At 39.7% G+C, this 22,916-nt stretch overlaps 1 protein-coding gene across 2 annotated transcripts; it reads right to left on the bottom strand.

The window, feature by feature from the left end:
* Positions 1-1,429: 1,429 nt before the first annotated feature.
* Positions 1,430-22,516, bottom strand: MAPDA (N6-Methyl-AMP deaminase). 2 transcript variants are annotated; one of them, XM_077829048.1, is made up of 10 exons: positions 22,375-22,516; positions 18,000-18,130; positions 16,545-16,605; positions 15,596-15,683; positions 14,473-14,554; positions 11,318-11,444; positions 9,698-9,778; positions 8,168-8,303; positions 6,980-7,080; positions 1,430-5,540 (listed from the first exon to the last, which is right to left on the bottom strand). In XM_077829048.1, exons 1-10 carry the CDS (start codon positions 22,432-22,434, stop codon positions 5,346-5,348), a joined length of 1,062 nt encoding a protein of 353 aa, XP_077685174.1. In that variant the 5' UTR covers positions 22,435-22,516; the 3' UTR covers positions 1,430-5,345. The 2 variants fall into 2 exon arrangements, with proteins under 2 accessions (XP_077685174.1, XP_077685175.1); XM_077829049.1 differs by lacking the exon at positions 22,375-22,516 and adding an exon at positions 21,233-21,371.
* Positions 22,517-22,916: the final 400 nt, after the last annotated feature.

Raw genomic sequence — 22,916 nt, 5'->3', positions numbered from 1 at the left:
GCTTTATGTCTTTTGCAGTGTGCGACCGATTCAGTCTCTGGGCTAGTTAGAAGAAAGGACAGAAGAAAATGAAGCCCAAACAGATAATCGCAGCTACTGTGTCCTTCCTGTTTCACTCACCTGCCAGTACAAATCCAGGGTGCCTTGCTAGGTTTTGTCTACTGTAGCTTCTTTCCTTCATCTGCCATGAAAAACATTCAGTCAATGAGAAGGAGTGTTGATTTTTACTTCTTACAGTACCTTTTAAAAATTAACCATAAGAATATTTAATATAGAAAGATATACAGCAAAGAGTAATTAGATTGGTGTGACACAACTGTCCTACATCTGCAGTCTCCCTTCCATGCCTGTTGAGTAATTGTTATAATTTTTAATGTGAGCCAAAGTATCTTACATTTTATACAGCACCTTTCATCCTAAAGTGCTGCCCAAACAGTATACAGAATACTCCACTTTAATGATATCACTTACTTGCATATCCTGCATATCCATGTAAGGGTTCTTCACTGGCCCAGTTGGATTCCTTGTGTTATTCAACTTAGCTATATTCACCTAGCTATATTCAAAACTGAGATCCAAATGCTGCTTGTTACAATGTAATCACTTTGGATGACTGAACAATCAGGATACTAGTCAAACTACACCTATTTATCCATTATGCTCTTAAAGACGTGACAGTTCATATGCATGATAGAATGGGTGAAAAGCTATATCTCCTGTTAGCACAGCATCTTGCATGTGCAGTGGATGGTCATAAAAAAAAGCCCTGCTTCTAGTATCACAGTCTGTATAGAAGCTCAAGCCCTCTCCTTACATTATACATGTATGCATGGAACTTCCTGTCATTCCACATAAATATCTAGTGGAGGAACAAGACTTCCATACTGCCAAGTGGCGCAAGATACTAGAGCAGTTATAGTGATACAGCAACTGGGAGTTCAAATTTTATTAGACCCAAGCTTAAATCCTTAACTTTTTTTAAAGATTGATTTGTGTGTATGTTGAGACTAGGATAAAAGGATTTTTTTTTAAATGTAGATCCAGGGAATCTGAGTATTTCTAAACTAGGGCACCAAATACTGAGGTCCGTGCTTAAAATGTACTCACTCCAGCAATACTCCTTACTGCAGTCCTCACTCCAGCAACACTCCCGTTGAAATCAAGGATCTCAGGATTCAGCCTCTACCCTTAGAGCACTAAGAATATGCACATCTTTTACATTTTAAAAGTTGCACATTTATTATGTATAAACAACAACAATGAATACCAGTACTATCTGTAATACCGGAAATGGACAAGTACAAGGGAGGATGGAGGATGATATGGCAAAAAATATGATGCTTTCCCTGAAAAAGAACCAAATGCACTTAAACTATTTCGTGTATGAAAAATGACTGCATTTAGAGAAGATCACAATATTGCAGTAGCATTAATGATAAGCAAGGAGATTTTATTAACCCATTTTCAAAACAAGGCATGTGCTTCCAAGAACATTCTCTCAGAGCATGCAGCGACCCAAGATATCACCACAGTGCTTTTCACCATTAAAATCAATGAGAGTTTTGTTACGGACTTCAGTGGGAAGAGGACAGAGCCATAAATGAGTAGCAATAAAGATCGACACAGTCAGACTGTAGTGAAATCCATCTCCTTCAATGATGTGGGTTTTGTTCCAATACAAAACAGATGCATGCGGAAAGTCCATCATCCGCATTTAATGTCAACCTACACTGGATATGAATTTCACATACTTGTAGATCCCATGTTCCCAACTGTAGTATAAATAGTTTAGACCTAGATATGGATGAGGTACACAATCACAAATATTCACACATCCTCATGGCAGGAACTATTCATTATTACGGGAGTGTGTGTTTAACTGTAACACACAAAGGCCCTGATCCTGCAACTTGTTCTGCACGGTCAGACCCTTGCATCTACATGGTGATCCATTGACTTCAGTGGAGATCCACGGGGATGCAAGCATTAACCCATGGAGAACAAGTTGTAGGATCAGAGCCTTAAACATTAACTAAAACCAACATGACAATTCACATGATTACCTCGGCTTTGCTTTAAAACAAAAGGCATATAGATTTTTATTCAAGTCTATTTTATTTATTTTTAGTGGAAAAAGCAAAACAAACAATTGGACTAATGGTTGTGGTGTTTTTTTTTAACTTGGAAACAAAGCTAATTTGTATTTTAAAAGCTAGTTAGAGGGATCCAGCTAAAGGAGAGATTATACAAAGAGTTTGCCTCAGACTGGTAAGCGACTCTCCACAAAGAGGAATGGGAGGTGGAAAGAAAAATAAATCGAATACTGCTTGGGGAGTCCCATGGAATCCTACCCACTTCTAAAGGGTTGGAAAGAATTTGCTACATAGAAAATGGAAGGCTAGCTTCTGACCCTCACTGCGTTTTGCATGGACATAAGTGTGCATTGATCATCACAAAACTTAGCGTTTACATTCCACTTTACAAGTTCAGAATGCTGCACAAACAAACAACAGACCCTAACAACCTCCATGAGACAGATAGCATTTATCTCCATTTCACAGCCTGGAAAGCTGGGGCAGCGAAGTGAAGTTACTTGCCTAAGGCCATACAGCCAATCAGCTGCAGAGATGAGATTTACCCTCAGGACTTTGCAGCTTGTGACCCCTTGCTCTTTTCTCCAGAGTACCCCATCTCCGTCTCCAGAGTACCCCATCTCCGAGCAGCAGTTTTAATATACAGTAGAATCTCAGAGTTATGAAACCTCAGGAATGGAGGTTGTTCATAACTCTGATCAAAACATTCTGGGTGTTCTTTCAAAAGTTTACAACTGAACATTACTTCATACAGCTTTGAAACTTTACTATGCAGAAGAAAAATGCCGCTTTTTTTTCTTTTAGTAGTTTACATTTAACACAGTACTGTACTTGCTTTTTTGGGGGGGGTGGGGAGTGGTTTGTCTCTGCTGCTGCCAGATTGTGTACTTCTGGTTCTAAATGAGGAGTGTGGCTGATTGGTCTGTTTGAAACGCTGGTGTTCGGAACTCTGAGGTTCTACTCTAAAGTCATATGCTGTCTGGCTTGCCAGTGGGCACACAACCCCCACATAGCAATTTACACCGATTACTTGTACTTTATGGCTGGGGCACAACTGATCACAATCATGGATGGCTGATAGGGTGCTGGGGACTACTCACTAAAAACACATGAACCACGGCGCCTCACCCTAGATAGAGCGTTCCTTCCTTGACCTCAGGATCGGGGGATGTGGGAGCAGAATGCAGATAGGTCTTGATCTTCCCCACATACATATAACAGCAGCTATCTGAAAGTGGATCACAATAAACAACTAAATCCCTAGTTCAGAAGTCAGAGAGTGATCTGCTCCTGCTGGGACACAGAAAAGAACTGGAGAGCTCAGCCAGGACAGCTCGTTCTATACAGAGCAGACGTCACAAAGCTGTGCTTGTTTCCTATGTCCAGCTGCTGCTAGGAGGTCACATAACATTGTCTGAACTGATTTCTTAGCACATGAGAGGTAAGTATTCTCAGCAGAAAAGAACGATCCCTCTACTGGGTCACTCATTAGGCTTCATTCTAAATGACATAGCTGAGAAAGTTCATCCTGCCACATAAGCATTCTAACTCTATCTCCAGTTTTTATCATCATAAACCTTTTTCCAATTGGCTCAGACACAACAACAAGTTGCCCTGACATCTAGAGACCAAGGACTGGGACCCTATTACTAGGCTTGTGGAATCTGAGCACATCACAAATATTTGGAGGCACAGTATTAGCCATCCCCATGACCGTTGCAAGATCTCCCCCTCCTAAAAAGATTTTTAAGGGCCCAATTGTCTGAGCACCTGGCAGCATCAGGCAGAGTAGAAGTGACAATGACTGTTGGCAGGGGCAACACATAACCCTTATTAGTAGCCTTGTTACAAGATAAAAAAAAAAATCATTACCAATGACAGTTCTCATGAGCCAACAAAAACTTGAAACAGCATAGCCAGTGACTCATCAAACAGATTGCCTTTACATCTTCAGAACATTCAGTATGGTCTACTTTCATTAGCACTGCAAAAAATGCAGTCTGTCATAGGCCATTAATAGTCTGGTCTCCTGAAACTCAGACAGCAGAGGGATTGCCTGAAGTAACAGGACCAAAGTTCTACATGGCGGAATCTCTTTCCTAATCTATGAAGTGAAATCCCAATTCCTAGTACAATTATTTAAATACTCACAAAACACAGTCTCTTAAGTGATATAGGGGCCACATATGGCAAGATTGTGTTGTCAGTGATACTTCTGCGAAGAGTGACAGATCTATCAATGCATAAATTAATAACACTGACAAAAACCACATCTCATTTCCCAAACTAAAGAGCTCCCTGTGGTGTCAAAACAGACATGGTATCACTTAGTATAAGGAAAGCATCCCTTATAAATGATACAACTTCACATAATTTGCTGCAGAATTTACATGCCTCCAATCTACAAACCCTGAGCAAAAACAAAAGTAGTGGTTTTAGAAACACACAGCATCAAAAAAGCTATTTTTTGTTTAAAAAATAAAAAACAAATGGAAAGAAATAAACTTTAAATTATAATAAAGCATTTTAAAAACAAAACCCCATAAACATGTCACATGGGTTGAATTTGTTTTTAGAATTTTTTTCTGCTTGCCAGTGTAATACAGAGACACCGTAACACACTGTTAATTCTGAGTGTGTCGATAGTGTAGTTCAGTTTGATTGTGTCAGCCTATTCATTAAACTACCCACAGAAAGCTTTGGTCAGACATCTATATCAGCAGAAACAGTTCTAATGTGTCTCTTAACTGAGTGTGAAGATCTTATTGACAAGTATTTTTTTCTCCCTGAGATTGTCCATATCTTTCTGCTCCATCAGCCTACTTAAGATTGATATAGAAAAACATATACATACTGCTTAGCACATTGTTGTTATGTGTGTATTATGTTCTTTTCCTACTCAACTTTATTTTGTTATGATTGTTCCAATATTTGTGATATTTTAACACATTTCAGGAAAAAGTAATTAAAAAATTAGTTTCTCTACAGTGAATAAGGTATTTAGTACGTGAAAAATCTGGAATTTTACTCACTGACAGACTTTGTCCAGACAAAGTGTGGAAAGGAACTTCTCTCTCATCCTGGTTAAATAACGGTCTGTTCCTGTAGCCCTTAATTCATATAAGCAGAGGCTGCAGGACTGGGCCCTATGGTTGTATAAAAATTAAAAAGGCCAAAGACAGAATCTCTTAGGCAGATCATCCTTATTAACGGAGCTAGTATATTCAGTTTTCATCTATTTATAACTTTAGTTCAATTACTTAGTAGACTTGGTTTCAGTTTATGCCACTGTTCCCTTAGCTTCAATTTTACATGGTCTGAAGCAAAGATATAGTTGATTGATTCATAGGAGAGGTCCCATATCTGTGATGGCGTCAGATTAAATGTTTTAGCAACCAGCTGGTACTCCTGAGACAGATCTGTTGCAAAGACACCTTTATCGTCAGTCTGGAGGGAGGTAAAAAAAAACAAACAAACAAACGAACAATCATTCAGTATGTCCAGCTTTGCAAAATTGGAAATTAATTTACGATCAGTTTCACAGTTTACTGTATTTCACAGTTTACTGCAGCTAGTACTTATTCTATCTTTTAAGTAAGTACTAACAGATAGAATAAATACTAGCTGCAGTAAACTGTGAAATACAGTAGGGTAAAACTGGTTGAAAATTAATATCAATATATCTCATCCAAAAATATCATATGCTGAACAAAGAAGGCTAAGTGAAAGAACAGTTCATTTCGAAAAATATATGATGTCTATAAAAACAGCCAGAGTCTTTGTGCTTTATTCTATGTCTCCTACTACAAATGGAGCACCCTTTCCAAACTAATCCATAAAGCTGCTCCTACGGCTCCTCCTCAAGACCCACTTCTACCATGATGCCTACAGAGAAGTGATAATGGCTAGACAGAAGGTCTGTGGGGATTGCTGGCACTTATTTATATTTCAAAACAATTCTGATGATTCAGAACCATCAAGTTATTCACACGTGTAACTTATGTAAATGTGTGATCATACAACTGTTAATCTTTCCCCTTCCCTGTTCCGCCCCCACCCTCCCCTACCCCTCTACCCTCCACCTACTAGCTGCACCTTGTCTTATATTAGAGTATTTATCATCAGGATAGGGTCTGTGTCATCCTGTACAACAGTACCTAGTACAATGGGGCCCTGACTTCGATTATGGTCCTTGGCTGCTACCATAATACAAATGATAAATAATAACAATTAGATAAGTGTTGCCAGTTAAATGTTCAAGTAAGGATCGTTTACAGACTGAATTGGTCCCTGCTCCCTAATCCAGGGCTCTCGTGTGGGTTATGTGAGGAAGAGAGGTCCCTAAATTTACCTTACTTAACTTAGCCAATGTGATGTTTTTTACCATGGATGTTTTTATAGATGCTGACAATGGGAGCTGAGGTGCTTGGCATCTCACGGGATCAGGACTAATTACCTACAGGAGGAGTCCCATATTTTCCTCTGAATGCAACAGACACATATTTGAAATTACAAGGAAATAATAATTACAAGGAATCACAATTTAAAAATACAAATATAGGGGCTAAGACGTTCAAATGCAATGTTCCCTGGTTCATACCAAAACTTATATAGACCCCAAATTTAATGTAAACCAGACTTTTAATCTACTGGGATTTGCTTCTTCAATAAAAATTAGAAGTTGAATTTTCCTAGATTTTTACAATATATTTCTTCCTAAACAGGGTATCAGATTTCTTATAAGTGAGGTCAGAGAAAGTCCTTGTCCCGTTGGCTCTTGTATAGATAGTAACAGGTACGTTTCCCTAACTTGGCTCCAGTGACTCAGTTTCCATGTTCTGTGTGGTCAGCATCTAAATGTATTCTGTACAATCAAAATGGCTTACACAAAGTACAGTAGGGTGGCCCATGTTGTACCAGTATCCAAAATGGTGTTTGTCACAGGAAGGTACAGTCTGACTTTTGAAGTTTGACGTCATACAAAGTTCTAAGTGATAAAAGGAAAAACTCTGAATTAAAAGAAAAAAACAAGGATATGTACAGAACCAAAAATATGATCTTTGGGTAGACTAATGGACACATTTCAATCCATAGCTAAATAGTTCAGTGTTACCTGGGGTTTTTTTTGTTTTTTTTTTAAATGTGTGGTGATTCACGACATTTACAATATATTGTATATCCCAACTAAAAACATATTCAAACACGGGACCAAAATGTTCATGTGTGCACACATGAAAATACCTGGATTTATACAGTCAAATGGATGGTTAGGTGCACAGTTCACTGGTTGTGCGCCCAATTTGAAGAACTGGTGCACAAGCAAAGACATCACATGCACTGCCCAACGGGGTTATGTTTTGATTTTCTACCTTCATCTGAGGCATCCATTATTGGCTACTGCCAGTGGCATGATATCAGACTGGACAGATCAATGCTCCAGTATCACAATTCTTATGTCCCTATGTATTTGACGCAAATATAAAACTTTCAACAGTCTACACAGATGCCAGTAAATCCTTTTACATCGCCTTAAAATAAATTTCACTATACAAATTACTAAGGTGTAGTTTATTGATATTAACTATGTGGCAACAAATGTAAACACATGGCAATTTTGTACTATTTTAATGTTCCAGATCTCTGTTTCCTGTTGCCGTTTTCCCCACTATTTGTTGATTCTACACCAGGGACTGGCATTAAACTGCTAAGAAGCACCACTATTGAGAATAGTGTATGACAATGTGTGTGTATATTGAAATATATGCATATAAAATACCTAGACATTTAATTAATGGCACTCAGTAAAAATGTTTAAAAATATTGTGACCAATGTTATTTCAAATGAAAAGCAGAAGCATTAGTAAAACACCATCTGTATCAGTTATTTTCTCACCGTATCCATATATTTCCACATCACAAATATCTTTCCATATTTATTTCTGGGAGATATCTACTGAGATTTACTACTGAGATTTACTACTGAGATTTACTACTGAGATTTACTGAATCATTTGCAAGATACAATGTATCAAAGCCTGAGGGCTACCAAGCAATTTTCTTATCTTCTTGCTTACCTATAGGTATGTGATTCTGTTTAACAAGCTGCACAAGGTCCTCTGAACTTGTTGTAGAGCTGAGAAATGTACCATGTCCAATTCTGTCTGGAGGCAAGCCAAGAAGAATTTTGGTCTCCTCTTCTTTATTTGGGATCTAAAACAGAATACACCCCACCATGCACAGAGTCTGTAACGGCACTATACTGTAGCTGAATAATCAAAGTCCTACATCAGCCCCAGATCAGTTCTGGGTTCTGGGTTTTTGTATTTGTACATTTTATCAACAAAGAAAATGAGAAATAAGTGTGTGTGTTAATTAGTATTAGTTATTATGCTTTGGAGAAGGAAGAGATGCAGGAACTGGAAGATGGAAGTGCACTCACTGGAAAACGGATAAAAGGACAGATTACATTAGTTATTTGCACTTCTGAAATACTTTTGATTGGAGGACCTCAATTTTCTTTACAAACCTTAATGAAATACGCATCAACTACCTTGTGAAGGAAGGTTACAGTTATCTCCAATGTACAAATGGATAAACTCACGGCAGAACAGAGAAGTTACACAATAAGACAGAGACAGAAAGAAGAAGGTGAGGCACTCGGAAGCACATTTTCAGAGCACTGCACAAGAGTTCGATGCAAAAAACTCATTAATAATATCAGCCTTCATTTCCTAAAGGCACTACTTCTTTCAGAAATTAGAAGGTTTTCATTATTCATCAGGCCTGCTAAAACAAACTCTAGGTCAATCTTCAATGTTAGAGATCATACTCCAAATTCTTCTCGTCTCACATACACAAACAGCTAAAAATGTCAACAGAACTACTCATGTGAGTAAAACAGGTGCATAACAAGATCTACTATATGATATTCCAGATATACTTCAGGTAGGTGACAATGGATCAGTCAATATATGTGTAAATTTCAAGTACAATAAATTACAGCCAATAGTTCCTCCAATAATCCTTAATGAGCAAGGCTTAGTCATGCTCTTGAATCAGGGTTTTCCTTATGATACTGAGGTCCTATTTGTTTCCATAATTTAATAAATCATGTAAGGACCTTGCAGGTTTAAAGGCAGAGTATGTTATGTTACTGGCATTCCTTCTGTGGTTCTCAACATTTATTGTATTATATCATTTACTGGATTGATCTATCCAAAATTAACACAGAATTCAAAACTGACAATAGCACCATTGAAACATTTCTTGTGACATCATAAATCACAAGAGTGGAGCCTGCATGGTTCTCTGGTGGTCTGTAACATCCCTAGAAAGGTAGGAGAGATTTAGTCAAGGTTACTTGACTAAGTTGGTTAGGTGGTTGGGTTTTGATTCTTTGGGGGGTTTTTCCCTTCAAAATACATATAAAGATATGAGTGTTTACTTTAAATTTCTCTTTCCTAACCCCATCTCTTCAAAATGCCATAAACTAGCATTACTTCGGCCTGAAAAACTGAAAATCCACAGACGTTACTTTTAGTTACAATAGGTTTTTATTTAAAGGAGGCTGCAGAAAAAAGTTAGCGCAAACATTAAGAATTTACCTCTGAAAGATGCAATGCCAGTTTCAGTCCTGCCTTTTTTGCTTTGAAAAGGGGTTCAAAAAAATCTTTGCCATGTCCTGCCTTGAAGAAAAATCCAAACAAAAATGCATGATTAATCAGGAGGTATTTTTTATTGAAACCTTTCCAATTATACAATCATGATGAAGTTTCAGATAATTAATATAATCCATTCAAAAGCAGTTAATTTTAATCATTTTTCTTTTGCTATCTCATGTAATCAAATATAGTGAATCAATTTTTTTCACCTCAATTTGAGAACTATAGTCTTCAACCTCTTTTCTTTTCTTTATAACAACAGCATATTAGGTGCTTGCATTTTATGTCTGTCTACATGACCCTGCAGTTCAGACTATGGGATGTGAACTGTAGTGCACACTGGCATGTTGCACTGTAACCCACCAAGTGAATGCTGAGGATGCAAACTAAAAGACACCTACTGCAATACACACCCCCACAGACCAAACTGTGGGGCCTTGTAAACCAGACTTAGTTCTCATTTTGTGTCTATTCTCAGTATTACTCAAAATGCCTCCACCCCAATCAATCTGATACAATCAGAGCAATGTGGTAGTAGATGCTTTCCTGGGCTCAGAAGTTGCTTTTAAGTTCCCTTTTTTGATAATTGTGTATCGTTTTGTACATTTTCAATTTTTTGACAGACAGGTATTATCTTCACACCATGAATATGAGCAAGACATTTAACCAAGAACCAGCAAGTTTAAACTGACTAACTATATAGGGGAAACAGTGAAACTGACTACAGACAAATTGCTATTAAATGTACAAGTAAACAGTGAGACAATAAAGAGAAATGTATTTCCCTAAAAAGAAAAGGAGTCCTTGTGGCACCTTAGAGACTAACCAATTTAATTGAGCATGAGCTTTCGTGAGCTACAGCTCACTTCATCAGATGTACAGCTCACGAAAGCTCATGCTCAATTAAATTGGTTAGTCTCTAAGGTGCCACAAGGACTCCTTTTCTTTTTGCGAATACAGACTAACACGGCTGTTACTCTGAAACCTGTATTTCCCTAATCATTTTCAATTCAGCAAATGTTACTAGTAACAACACATCAGTGTGTTTATTTTAGTTGATGGTGTCCTTTACATAAAGGGCAGCTGTTAAGAACCAAAACAACTTTCTGTCCAACCCCCTCACCTCCTTCATACATTCCAAAGTCAAGTAAAATGACTAAAAATAGGATTTGCCAGGCAAGAACCATAATTCCAAGTACTACTGTGACTACTACTACCTGTTCGTCTGTCTTTAGATTGTGTGCCTTCTTTTATGTTTGAAAAACACCTTACACAACATTGTGGGTACTATTTAAAAGAAATTATATAATAATATAGCAACAACATTCTGCCTTCAGTGTTGGCCAATAACTGGTACTTCAGATGAAGGCAAAGCACTCCAAAATGCATCTATACCCATTTATACAATATTTTAGATGGGGGGAAATAATCGTTCCTAACCCTTGCTGTGAACAGTTAATGCCCCCAAAGGAAAATTATCCAAAGCACTAAGAGTAAAAATAAAATTTGATACTATAATCATTACAATGATAAAAGTACCCATCTTCAAGGAAAATAACTTACGGTGGGATCACCACTGAGGTCAAGCCCTACCACAATCCCATCGGTGGAAAGGAGGAACTCTTCAGCAAGTTTAACAGTTTGCTTGGCCACGATAGGTCCACCTCTTCTATCTATTGCTATTAAAAACCTAGAATAGAGATGTACACCTTACATTAAATACAAACAGTGACAGCAGGTGAAGGACAAAGAAACAAAACCAGCAAAAGCAACGCTACACTCAACTTAAATAGAAATTGCTTCTTTTGTCACAACTGTTATTGTAAAGCTCTGATGGCAAGTAACAGGGTAATTATGCATGTACAGAGAAGCACACAACAATACCAGTGCACCACGCTGTTATCACAGTGACTGAATGACACATCTCTAATGCCCATGTGCATACCCGCTCTAATTCCAGCATTACATTCAAGACATCTCCCTTCCAGCCATACTGGTTCCACTCTAGAGGCAAAAATGTAACACTGAAACAAAAGATTGGGCTTATATAGCTGAACACAAGGAGCTAGAACTCAACCCTCACTTGGGATAAACTGATTTTCTTTCAATAATTTTATTGGCATGGTTTGGTTCTTCCTTTTTCATAAAACCAAAACAACTTTTTCCAAGCCCTGGGAAAGGAAAGATCTGGTAAGCTGCATCTCCAGAGAAGGACCTCTAAATACTTCTTAAAAAACATACATCATCTCACATAAGACACAGCAAAGAGTTCTCCTGTCCTCTGGACAGGCAACATCCTTCCAGCCACTGCCTATACTGGCATCAGGTCCTAGTCTGGCTACTAGCCTGCACACCAAAGTTCTAACTTTTATATATCAACTCTTTCTCTGAAGCTACTACCAATGCTGTTTTCTGGATTAGCCAGCAAGACCTGCCGGCTCAGACAATTCAGCCCCTCCCTTCCACAAAGAGCTTAGAATTTGACCTCTGCAACACCCTACATCTCAGGCACAGGCAAAAGATATTAAAGCCAATCCATAAGATACTAAGGAACCTCCTAACTGGCTGTACAAATGCTGACAACTGTGACATAGTATTATATTGTTATGATGTAATGTATACAAATGATACATGTATCTTAATTCACATTTATATCTAGTTTGTTATTATTACACCTCTACTATTAAGAGGCGCAATATATTTTGCCAGAAAAACCAAAAAAACTTTATGGTCCAAATTTTCAAAGGCAATATGTAGCAAACAGAAAAATTTTGGAGTGCAAAAAGTTAACTGTGTTCACACATAAGTGACCCTGTGGGGGATGCAATTATTCATTCAGCCTGCACAATGTGGATTTCTGCAGGTGCACCACTGCAACCCTCTTTGAGAAGGTAGATAGTTTACCTTAGATAGTTTACAGAAGGCCCACAAAAGAAGACAAGAACTAAGGACAACTTTTCAGAGCAGATTTTTAACCTGTATTATTAGTTTCTTGCAAAAATTAATTTTATAGTTCCCACAGAGGAAAGCTGGATCCCTAACTAGTGGCTGTTTATCTTCTTCGGGTTTCCCACCATTTAGTTATCAAGTTTCTGACTTATAAACAATTCTGAAAGGTTTTAATAAACTCATTTTGTTATTGGTTCATGTTTTTTGAGTTTCTCTAAGATTTTTCAATTCTCAAAAACAAGTGAAACTCAGAAGAAAACTGTACATGGTAACCAGTGCTCCTGCATATAGCTACACAGGTGCTGTCTGCGCAGTGTGTGTTTTTTCCTACATCAACTTCACTGGGGTGGGTTGGTCATTTTAAAATAATTCAAACTTTTTAAAAATTGTCCAATATATTTGTACTTTTTATTTGTTTATGGTCGGTAGTTTTCTGTTTGTTGATTTTTTGTTTGTGGGTGTTTTTTGTTTGTTTTAAAGAGGAACAAAACTGCCGAAGGTTTGTACATGATAAAAGTCTGACAGGCCATTTCACAGTAAAAGCAGCTTTCCCAGAGGATCAAAGTAAGCATGTTAGTGAAACAACAGTTCAATGTTCAGCAATTAGCCAAACAAACAGTCAATGGCTGCAGAAACTCTCACTGTGATTACTGTATTATTTCAAAGAAAATCACTAGAATTCCATAACAGAGGGGAAGACACATATTACACCTATATTGGTGATTAAGTTCACTTTTGATAGCTGGTTTAAAATTCAAGTTTATATTATTTGTTAAATTACTAATAGAAACTGTAGTGTCTTTCTAAGGCCTGATCTACACAGTGTCATTGTACCAGTATAACTAATTTGGTAGTGGGTTGATTTTTTTAACCAAACTAGTTAAACCAGTACAACCCTTCATCTGGATACAGTTATGCAAGTAAAATGGTGCCCTATACCCATGTAGTACACCTCTATCCCAATACAACGTGGCCCTCAGGAGCCAAAAAATCTTACCGCGTTATAGGTGAAACCGCGTTATATCGAACTTGCTTTGGCCTCGAGCATTTCCGTTATTAATAGTCAGAAAATCATTTTTGTTAGAACTAACATGGTGTATGCAGTAAATAAATCTGTTCTACAATGGCTAAACTGTATCTCCTTTTTTTAATTACAACAATTATTTTATAAGCTTACTTAAAAGATACAGTGTATTAACAACAAAGGTACTAAACACTACTTAATGCAACCATGTGGGCTAGGTTTCATCATACATCAATCGTTTGATCTACGGGTAATGCTTAGGAAAATGCAAAATTCACATAAAATATCAGAAAACGCTTTTAATTACCCATCTTTACAAATTGTTGTAAAAAAGGATTTTGGTATTTTAGCAAATAGGAGCATGGGCCACTTTGTCACTTAGCCAACTATGTTATATGTAGATTGTTAAGTAATATGAACTGTTAACTATTAAATAGTTTGAACACATTTTGGAGATGGGAGTTTTTTACTTATAGAAAAGGTTAAAATGAAGCTAAAAATGGTAAAGTACTCATGTTTTAGAGACACTGATAAAATAGTAAATACTTTTTTTTGGTGTACAAGATGCTTTCTTATTTAAGATTGCACCCCTTAAAAAATATTTAATTTTTAAAAAAACTTTAAAACGTCAAAAATCATCCAGTTTCTATATAAATTCCTCCCCAGCATTCATGATCTGTAAACCTCGGCCAAGCACTAGGTTCATAAGAAAATCCCAGATCAGAAGATTTTCACGTTATTTTACCTGACATCTATATCCAAATCCTCCTCTTTACACTGTTTTATTCCTTCAAGTACAGCTTCCACGTATGCCCTTTTGGTCATGCCTATAAAACACACACACAAGCATAAGCACATCTGGTCTGAGTAGATATAAGTGAACTGATTATAAAAAGTTACGTTTGATAAAATCCTAGACTGACCATGAAAATATTTTTCATTTTACCTTCCCCCCCCATTTTACCATTTGATCTTATATTTTATTTGCACTTTGGGATGATAGTTTCATTCTCCATCTTGATTTTATTCTGTGATTTTACATTTTGTATAGGGCTGGTTTTACCAACAAATGTAATTTTACTTTGAGGCCTCCCTTTGGATTTTGTTGCTCTGAGTTTGTGGAGAAAAGAAAAATAACTTTACAGAAGAGTCTAACAATAGGGTTTCCAGATGCACCACTGAAATATTTGTTTAAAAACAGTAAAAAGATTAAGAGAAATAAGAAAGAAAATGTAGCAGGTCTTACAAGAAACAAAACTACAGTAAGGCTATGTCTCCACCACAGCCTATGTCACCATAATTTGTGTCACTCCCGGGTACGAATAAAATAGCCCCCCGGGTGACGTAAGTATACTGACATAAGCACTTGTGTGCACTGGATAGTGAAGCTATGACAGGAAAGATTTTGGCTCAATATGTAATTCCCTCCCACACCCCACCCCCAAAAAATCTTACTAAAAGGAAAATTTTATCCACATTATCATTTTCATTATTCAGTTCACTGCAAATAATTATATTTATAACACTGAACATACGTATGTGCATGTATTTTTTTATTTATATTTTTATATAAATATATGGGTTGGGAAAAAAATCACCCATGGAGCAATTCCACTGGTTTCAATGAAATTACAAGAGCAATTTGCCACTATATGAAAGATTTGACAGTGGGACATTCACTGATTTGTTTCTAAATCTGTCACATTTATTGAAACAACTGGATTTCAAAAGTGACTCCAGCAGTTATTTACATGTCAGTCAAAATTCACTAGGTACTATCCAAACCATATTGTTAATATTAACTTTATAATGTGAGAGGTTCTATAATATAATCTGGAATACTAATTAAAAGTCAGAACACTTCGTACCAGTGCCATTTTCTTCTCTAGGTGTGCTCCTTAACTCCAGATACTTGACCCCATCAGCAGCAAATTCTTTAATAACATCTTTAGTTACCTGGTTAAAAACAGCATATACAATATTTTGAAATTAAAGATTTATAATTTGTTACACTGGATGACTCAAAGATAAAGACATGCATGTAAGCTTTCAGTGTGAAACATGGAAATATAGTTACATAATATTAATAGGAGTTGTTGTTTAAATCCTATGGTGTTTACATTTCTGTCCAGTTTTATCAGGGTATCAAAGCTGCTCTGGCCAATGGGGATTTCAGTGGCAATGTGCTGACACAGTACCTCCCTCCACTGCCCTACCAATGGCAATGACCTCTTTCTTAGCAATCCTGACCACCTGGAGGGCTGTACTGGCCGCCTGAAACCCCTTCTGGAGAGAAAACGTTCACAACACTTTGCACCACTCTGCACCCTGAGATACGCTTTCCCACCAGCAGATCTCCCTCTCTGTGCTGGACTCAGAAGTAAACACAGTACAGCTCTAGCAAGGAACTCTGCATATACATTGAGACAAAGAAGTATTAGGAGACTCTGCTAAATTAAAGCATAGGTAAATATGAATGGATATCACATTCATAATTGATTATCAGTTCAGTCATCTGAGAGCACAGACTGACTTCCAATATTGGTAGCTCACTGCTCTGAAGAAAAAAAAATGAAAATGTCAGTTACGTAGAATATGACATTTCTAAATTCTCACTTTTTACAGAAATATTTTTTACATGCCATTGACTAATGTATTACTGAATCTCTGAGCTCAATAATTTACAATCAGCTCCATTTGGCATTTACACACTGGGCACAGATACAAGTGCAATAACTTTTCTTGCTACCTTTGCAAGGAATTGTTTTTGAAAGAGAAATGCTCTGATTTTTTAAAACAAAGCCTTGTACAACTTACCAGTAATATATCTTCAGTCCTATTGGTAATCTGATGAATGATATTAAACATCTGAAAACATCTACAACAAAAAAGTTAAAAGGATAAGCATATAAAAGTGTGCTGGTGTGATGAGCATTCCCACTTGCAAACCCATACCTGAATAACATGTATTCACTGGCTTTGTTGCGGCACAGACTGAATCATCATAATTGTCCTTTCTGGCCTTAAAAATTATTAATTCACTAGCGATTAAACGTAGAGCATGTATAGTGTAAAGCATTTACTAAGAATCTTTGTTTGCCTATGTGTTAAGTTACTAGCTATATTCATGCCCAACTAGGAAATCTTGCTTGATTGGATTTTCTCTAAAGAGCCCAGGCTCTCTGTAAATATTTTCAATCATCTGATTAAAAGGAAAACAAAATTAATAAGAAAGATTACAAGGGATACATGTTCCGTTTGCACACAAGAAAGAAGTGACTTCACAGATTTAAGAAATGAAAAAACTATCTTCTCCTAAGGATATTTTTAAAAAGTAATAATTTTCTTAATAATGTTAAAATATGATGAAATTACATTTACAAATTACAAAAACAAACCCCAAAACCTTCAATTTTAATTATGTTTTCTACAGCCACACAGTGCAAGCTTACAGATTCTACTGGTTTCAATGTATTCATAAAGGACCGGGGGGGGCGTAAGAGAAGTGGGGAGAATTAAGGTTGTAATTTATAGATCGGGGTAGGCAAACTACAGCCTGCGGGCCATATCCGGCCCCTCAGGGCTTTGGATCCGGCCCGCAGGATTGCTCCCCGTGGTGCCGCAGGCCCCACGCTGCAGGCTCCATGCATTGCTCTTGCCTCCAGGCACCGCCCCCCGCAGCTCCGATTGGCTGGGAATGGGGAACCGCAGCCAATGGGAGCTTTAGGGGAGGTACCTGGAGGCGTGGCAAAGGCAGCACGTGGAGCTTTGTGCCCCCCTTCCCCCAGGGGCTGCGCAGGGACATAGTGCCGGCCACTTCCCGGAGTGGTGCCACGTGGGGCCAGGGCAAGTAGGCAAGGAGCCTGCCCTGGCCCAGGTGAACACAGCTGCCACCACCAGGCTGGAGCCTGAACCCCTCCTGCACCCCATCCTCCAACTCCCTGCCCTAATCCCCCTGCCTACACCTCGCACCCCTCCTGCACCCCAACTCCCTGCCCTGAGCCCCCTGCTGCACCTTGAGCTCCCTGCACCGAGCTCCCTCCCAACAGTCCACACCCCTCCTGCACCCCTGCCCTGAGCCCCCCAGACACCCCGTATCCCTCCTCTGCTCCAATCCCTTGCCCTGAGCCTGTTCCTGCACACTGCAACCCCTACCACACCCCGCACTCCCTCCCGTACCCCAACCCTCTGCCCTGGCCCTGCATACAATTTCCCCACCCAGATGTGGCCCTCAGCCCAAAAAGTTTGCCCACCCCTGTAATAGATACTCACTCTTCCAAAGTCCTTTTCTTCCCCTTGTCAATCATTGTCATTCCATTATGGATTTGAAGATATGGTTTCTGGGCCACAAGTTTCTTCATAGTAACAGAACTGATGGAGCCATTCAAGTGAGCGTGGAGCTCCTATGTTGTAAACAAATCAAGAGGAGTGGAGGGTATATTTAATTTCAATTAGATTTCAGGGTTTTTTTTTCTTTTATGTTGTATTGCTTTTTTATTAGAAGGTTGAAAATAAAAGATTTCCCGACCAATCCTGTCTCTGCATTTGGCAAATAATGACTATTTTGACTTGTGTTTCTATACGCCGGTGCCCCAAATGAGATTGTCTTATTTACTTCTCATTGGGAGCATTAGCGGTGATATCAGCAAGACTGTAGGTGCCACTGTGAAGAGTGTTAAAGTCTCAATAGTCTTAGGGGGTGGAGGGAAAACAGATCTTACAAATAATTTAGAACATGAGCACTATTCCTTACTCAATTCTATAATAGGTCAAATCTGGGCCTAAACTGGTTCATCATCTTTTTTATTAGACTAAAAAAGCAGCATTTTTTCGACACAGGCATATTCTTCCTTTTCTCTTAAGAGCACATGAAAGCATAGTGAGCTCTCACTTCCCTCTATAAACAGAAAACAGAATTAGCAATTGAACTGCGCTCCTTGAATTTAGAACTCACGACTTGTTCCAGCCTCTCTCTCGAACCCAATCATCCTTTACTCAGCTCCACACTTCATTAAGCATCACCCTCTTCTCTATCCCTTCTCACAATCTTGCTGCCCATCATTTGGAATAGTCTTCTTGTGTCGCTCCATCTTACTTCAAAATTTCTCTGCAAAATACCTAGCTTGTCCCACACATCTTCACTCTCCTGCCCCTCCCCTTTTAGCACCTGTTTTTATTAGGGCAAAAATTGGCAAAATGTTTTCACAAAATGCTTGACTGATAAATATGATGAAATTTTTACTATTGCTGTAAAATACTTAAAAATAATATAATACTAAATGTACAATAAAACATAGAAGGGGTGATTGTCAGAAGTGCTGAGCAACCACAAGTCCAATTCATGGGAGCTCTGGTTACTTACCACTTCTGGAAATCAAGTCCAGAAACTCTAATTCTAATAAAAGGCATGCCTGTTCCACATACCATGCCAATTAAACTCCTTGCAGAATTCACTATGAGAATCTGCCACCCACAAAAAGACAAGACACTTTGCAAGGATGCCTTCAAAACACCTTTTTTCAATGGAAGCATCAAAATGTAGAGAAAGTGTCAATATCTGTTTTGGATCATGCACCTGTGCCAATTTTAACGAATAAACACTCAAATAGTAGACGTGAAATTTGTTGTACATGACTCCAGAATTGTTGAGCAGATAAGAGTTCCAGGAACGTGTAGCTATGATAGCAGGAATGTGCCAGACCACACCCTTTAGAACGTAGCAAAACCTGTTATCAGAATCAGACTTACAGAGGTGGCCTCAGGGAAAAAAAATAAAAGCAAAAAAAAGGAAATATGTTGATTTGCTTGCAACAGTCCTTGAAAAATAATTGAATAGAGTCAGGCGATACAAAAATTTTAAAAATTTTGTCAGTGGTGGAAATCAATTGAGTACTTTTGGACAAATAAACATGACACAATGGATTGTATTACAGCTTGTTAGGAACCCAAGAGCTGTTTGCTTGAAACTTTTCCTTGATAAATGGGCAGAAATTCCTTTTGTTCAAATACACTGCCAATAAAGACCTACAGCTTATCAGTTTTGTCCTCATCCTCAACTTGCAATTATGCTTTTAGTAGCTCTACAATGCTTTCGATCTGTAGGCTGCTCTTACAGGTGGTTGCTGTAAAAAGTGTCACAGCACACTATTACTAAAAATGCTTACTTTCTCATTTTATCATATAATTATAAATCAATTGGAAAATAAATACAGTACTTACATTTCAGTGCATAGTATATAGAGCAATATAAACAAGTCATTTAATAGAATCATAGAATATGAGGGTTGGAAGGGACCTCAGGAGGTCATCTAGTCCAACCCCCTGCTCAAAGCAGGACCAATCCCCAACTAAATCATCCCAGCCAGGGCTTTGTCAAGCCTGACCTTAAAAATTTCCAAGGAAGGAGATTCTACCACCTCCCTAGGTAACCATTCCAGTGCTTCACCACCCTCCTAGTGAAAAAGTTTTTCCTAATATCCAACCTAAACCTCCCACACTGCAACTTGAGGCCATTACTCCTCGTTCTGTCATCTGCTACCACTGAGAACAGTCTAGACGCATCCTCTTTCGAACCCCCTTTCAGGTACTTGAAAGCAGCTATCAAATCCCCCGTCATTCTTCTCTTCTGCAGACGACACAATCCCAGCTCCCTCAGCCTCTCCTCATAACTCATGTGTTCCAGTCCCCTAATCATTTTTGTTGCCCTCCGCTGGACGTTTTCCAATTTTTTCACATCTTTCTTGTAGCGTGGGGCCCAAAACTGGACACAGTACTCCAGATGAGGCCTCACCAATGTCGAATAGAGGGGAACGATCACGTCCCTCGATCTGCTGGCAATGCCCCTACTTATACAGCCCAAAATGCCATTGGCCTTCTTCACAACAAGGGCACACTGTTGACTCATATCCAGCTTCTCATCCAGTGTAACGCCCAGGTCCTTTTCTGCAGAACTGCCGCCTAGCCATTAGGTCCCTAGTCTGTAGCGGTGCATGGGATTCTTCCGTCCTAAGTGAAGGACTCTGCACTTGTCCTTGTTGAACCTCATCAGATTTCTTTTGGCCCAATCCTCTAATTTGTCTAGGTCCCTCTGTATCCCATCCCTACCCTGCAGCGTATCTACCTCTCCTCCCAGTTTAGTGTCATCTGCTAACTTGCTGAGGGTGCAATCCACGCCATCCTCCAGATCATTAATGAAGATATTGAACAAAACCGGCCCCAGAACCAACCCTTGGGGCACTCCACTTGATACTGGCTGCCAACTGGACATGGAGCCATTGATCACTACCCGTTGAGTCCGACTATCTAAACAGCTTTCTATCCACCTTGTGGTCCATTTTCTGTTTGACACTTTAGTTTCTGACTTCACTAGTGCTTTTTTAGGTAGGCTGTTGTAAAACTAGGCAAATATCTAGATGACTTAATGTACCAGCCCCTGGAAGACCTCTGCATACCCCAAGGAACCACTTCACCTACAGGGAAAAGGGTGAAGGACAGGAACTGCTCACCCTGTAAAAGTGGCAGGAGAAGTGACTCCACAGAAGAGCTGCAATAGTTCATTTGTGTAAAACACGAAGTGAGCATGGTCGAGAGAGACCCCCAAGGATCTATATGCTGGTGCACCGAAGATACGGCACCATTGCAGGGGGCTGAGCTCCTCTTGTCCCACCCCAATTCTGTTGCAAGCGACCAAAGGCAAAGAGGGCAGATTTACTCCTACAGGCACAAGAGTTGCCAGAGTGAAGCAGACTACATGTAGTCCAAATAAAGATGGAAAACACTCACATTGTGGAAGAATCAAATGGTCAATGTGAGTCATTTTTTTTTCTTAAAGGCAGTACAACTAATCGCATCTTTAAAGAAAAGTGTTCAGTGCAATGTGACAGCCTGGGTTCAGGAAAATAACTATGGAAACCAAAAAAGGCTGCAGCCCTTAATCTGTATGTATTCTCGATTGCAATCTCTCTACAGAGCTCCCAGCACAAGAACCAAAAGGTGCTGGCTGATTTTCTGGGGTGCCTGCCTCTCCTCAAACGTAGGTGCTTTACAAATGAGGAGATTTTACATGAGCAGGGCTACTGCCCAAGCCACTCTGTGGATGAACTCTCACTACTCACCCACCCCAGTTAGAAGAAAGGTGACTTGCAGACCCAGCCCAGCGTAGCATTGAATGCTGTCAAACCCTATTCCAGGGGTTCTCAAACTGGGGGTCGGCAGGTTATTACCGGGGGGGGGGGGGATTCACGAGCTGTCAGCCTCCACCCCAAACCCCGCTTCATCTCCAGCATTTATAATGGTGTTAAATATAAAAAAGTGTTTTACTTTATAAGGGCGGGTGGGAGGTCACTCACACTCAGAGGCTTCCTGTGTGAAAGGGGTCACCAGTACAAAAGTTTGAGAACCACTGCCCTATTCCCTGCCGTGCAAGCGGGGAGGGACATAAAGGATGCATAATGTGGGCTGCTGGTCTATCATCACTGCACCCGGCCCAGCGCATTCCCCAGCTAGGGCAGCGAGTAGGCAGCGCTGGAGTGACTCCGGCAGCTGCACGGGAGGAACCAGCCCAGCCGCGGGGAACGTGGAGAAAGGGGAGGTGGCCCGGCCCCCGCGGGAAGAACGCCCGACCCTGCGGACCTGACGCAGCTCTCACCACTTTAGGAAGCTCCCTGTAAAAGCGCAGCTGCCGCTCGCCATCCGCGCCGGACGCCATAGTGCCTGCCCGGCAGCGGGAAGAGACGTCACGCGGCTGCGTCACTGCTGCAGACACCGCCGCTCTTCCCCCGCGCACCTGGCCCCTGGGGCAGCGCGCGCATCCCAGCCCCCAAGGGCAGCGCGCGCATCCCAGCCCCAGCTGCTTTCCACACGTGTCCAGGCCCTTCCTCCCCCAGAGGGCGGCAGCAGCAGGCTTCTCCCTGAGGCTCCTGCACCCATGCTGGGGTTGACAGGGCCTTTGCCACGATGTCGATTTGCTTTATAGCCAATATACCAGGCACTGAAATGAACTGAGCTCCTCCCCTCAGCTGGTGGACATGACTGCTTACATCCCTGACTGCTCTGTGCCACAACACACCCTTCTGCTCCAAGAGGACTAGGAGACACCCTAGAGCTAGCACCTCAGGCTAAGAAGGAGAAGCAAATACATTCTTGGGTTATTTTCTTGAGAATAAGTGATGGCGCTTGAAAGGTACAACG

The sequence above is a fragment of the Eretmochelys imbricata genome, chromosome 10, assembly GCF_965152235.1.
Source record: "Eretmochelys imbricata isolate rEreImb1 chromosome 10, rEreImb1.hap1, whole genome shotgun sequence".
NCBI classification, from domain to species: domain Eukaryota; kingdom Metazoa; phylum Chordata; order Testudines; family Cheloniidae; genus Eretmochelys; species Eretmochelys imbricata.
This window is presented reverse-complemented; position numbering and strand designations above follow the sequence as displayed.

Excerpts from the sequence above, each read along its gene's own strand:
- MAPDA (XM_077829048.1), bottom strand. The coding sequence starts at position 22,434 with ATGGCGTCCGGCGCGGATGGCGAGCGGCAGCTGCGCTTTTACAGGGAG. Across the intron at positions 16,606-17,999 it reads AAGAAAAGGACTTTGGAAGA|ATGTTTTCAGATGTTTAATA; the intron begins GTGAGTATCTAT and ends TTTTTGTTGTAG. Across the intron at positions 7,081-8,167 it reads ACAGAATCACATACCTATAG|AACTTTGTATGACGTCAAAC; the intron begins GTAAGCAAGAAG and ends TTTATCACTTAG.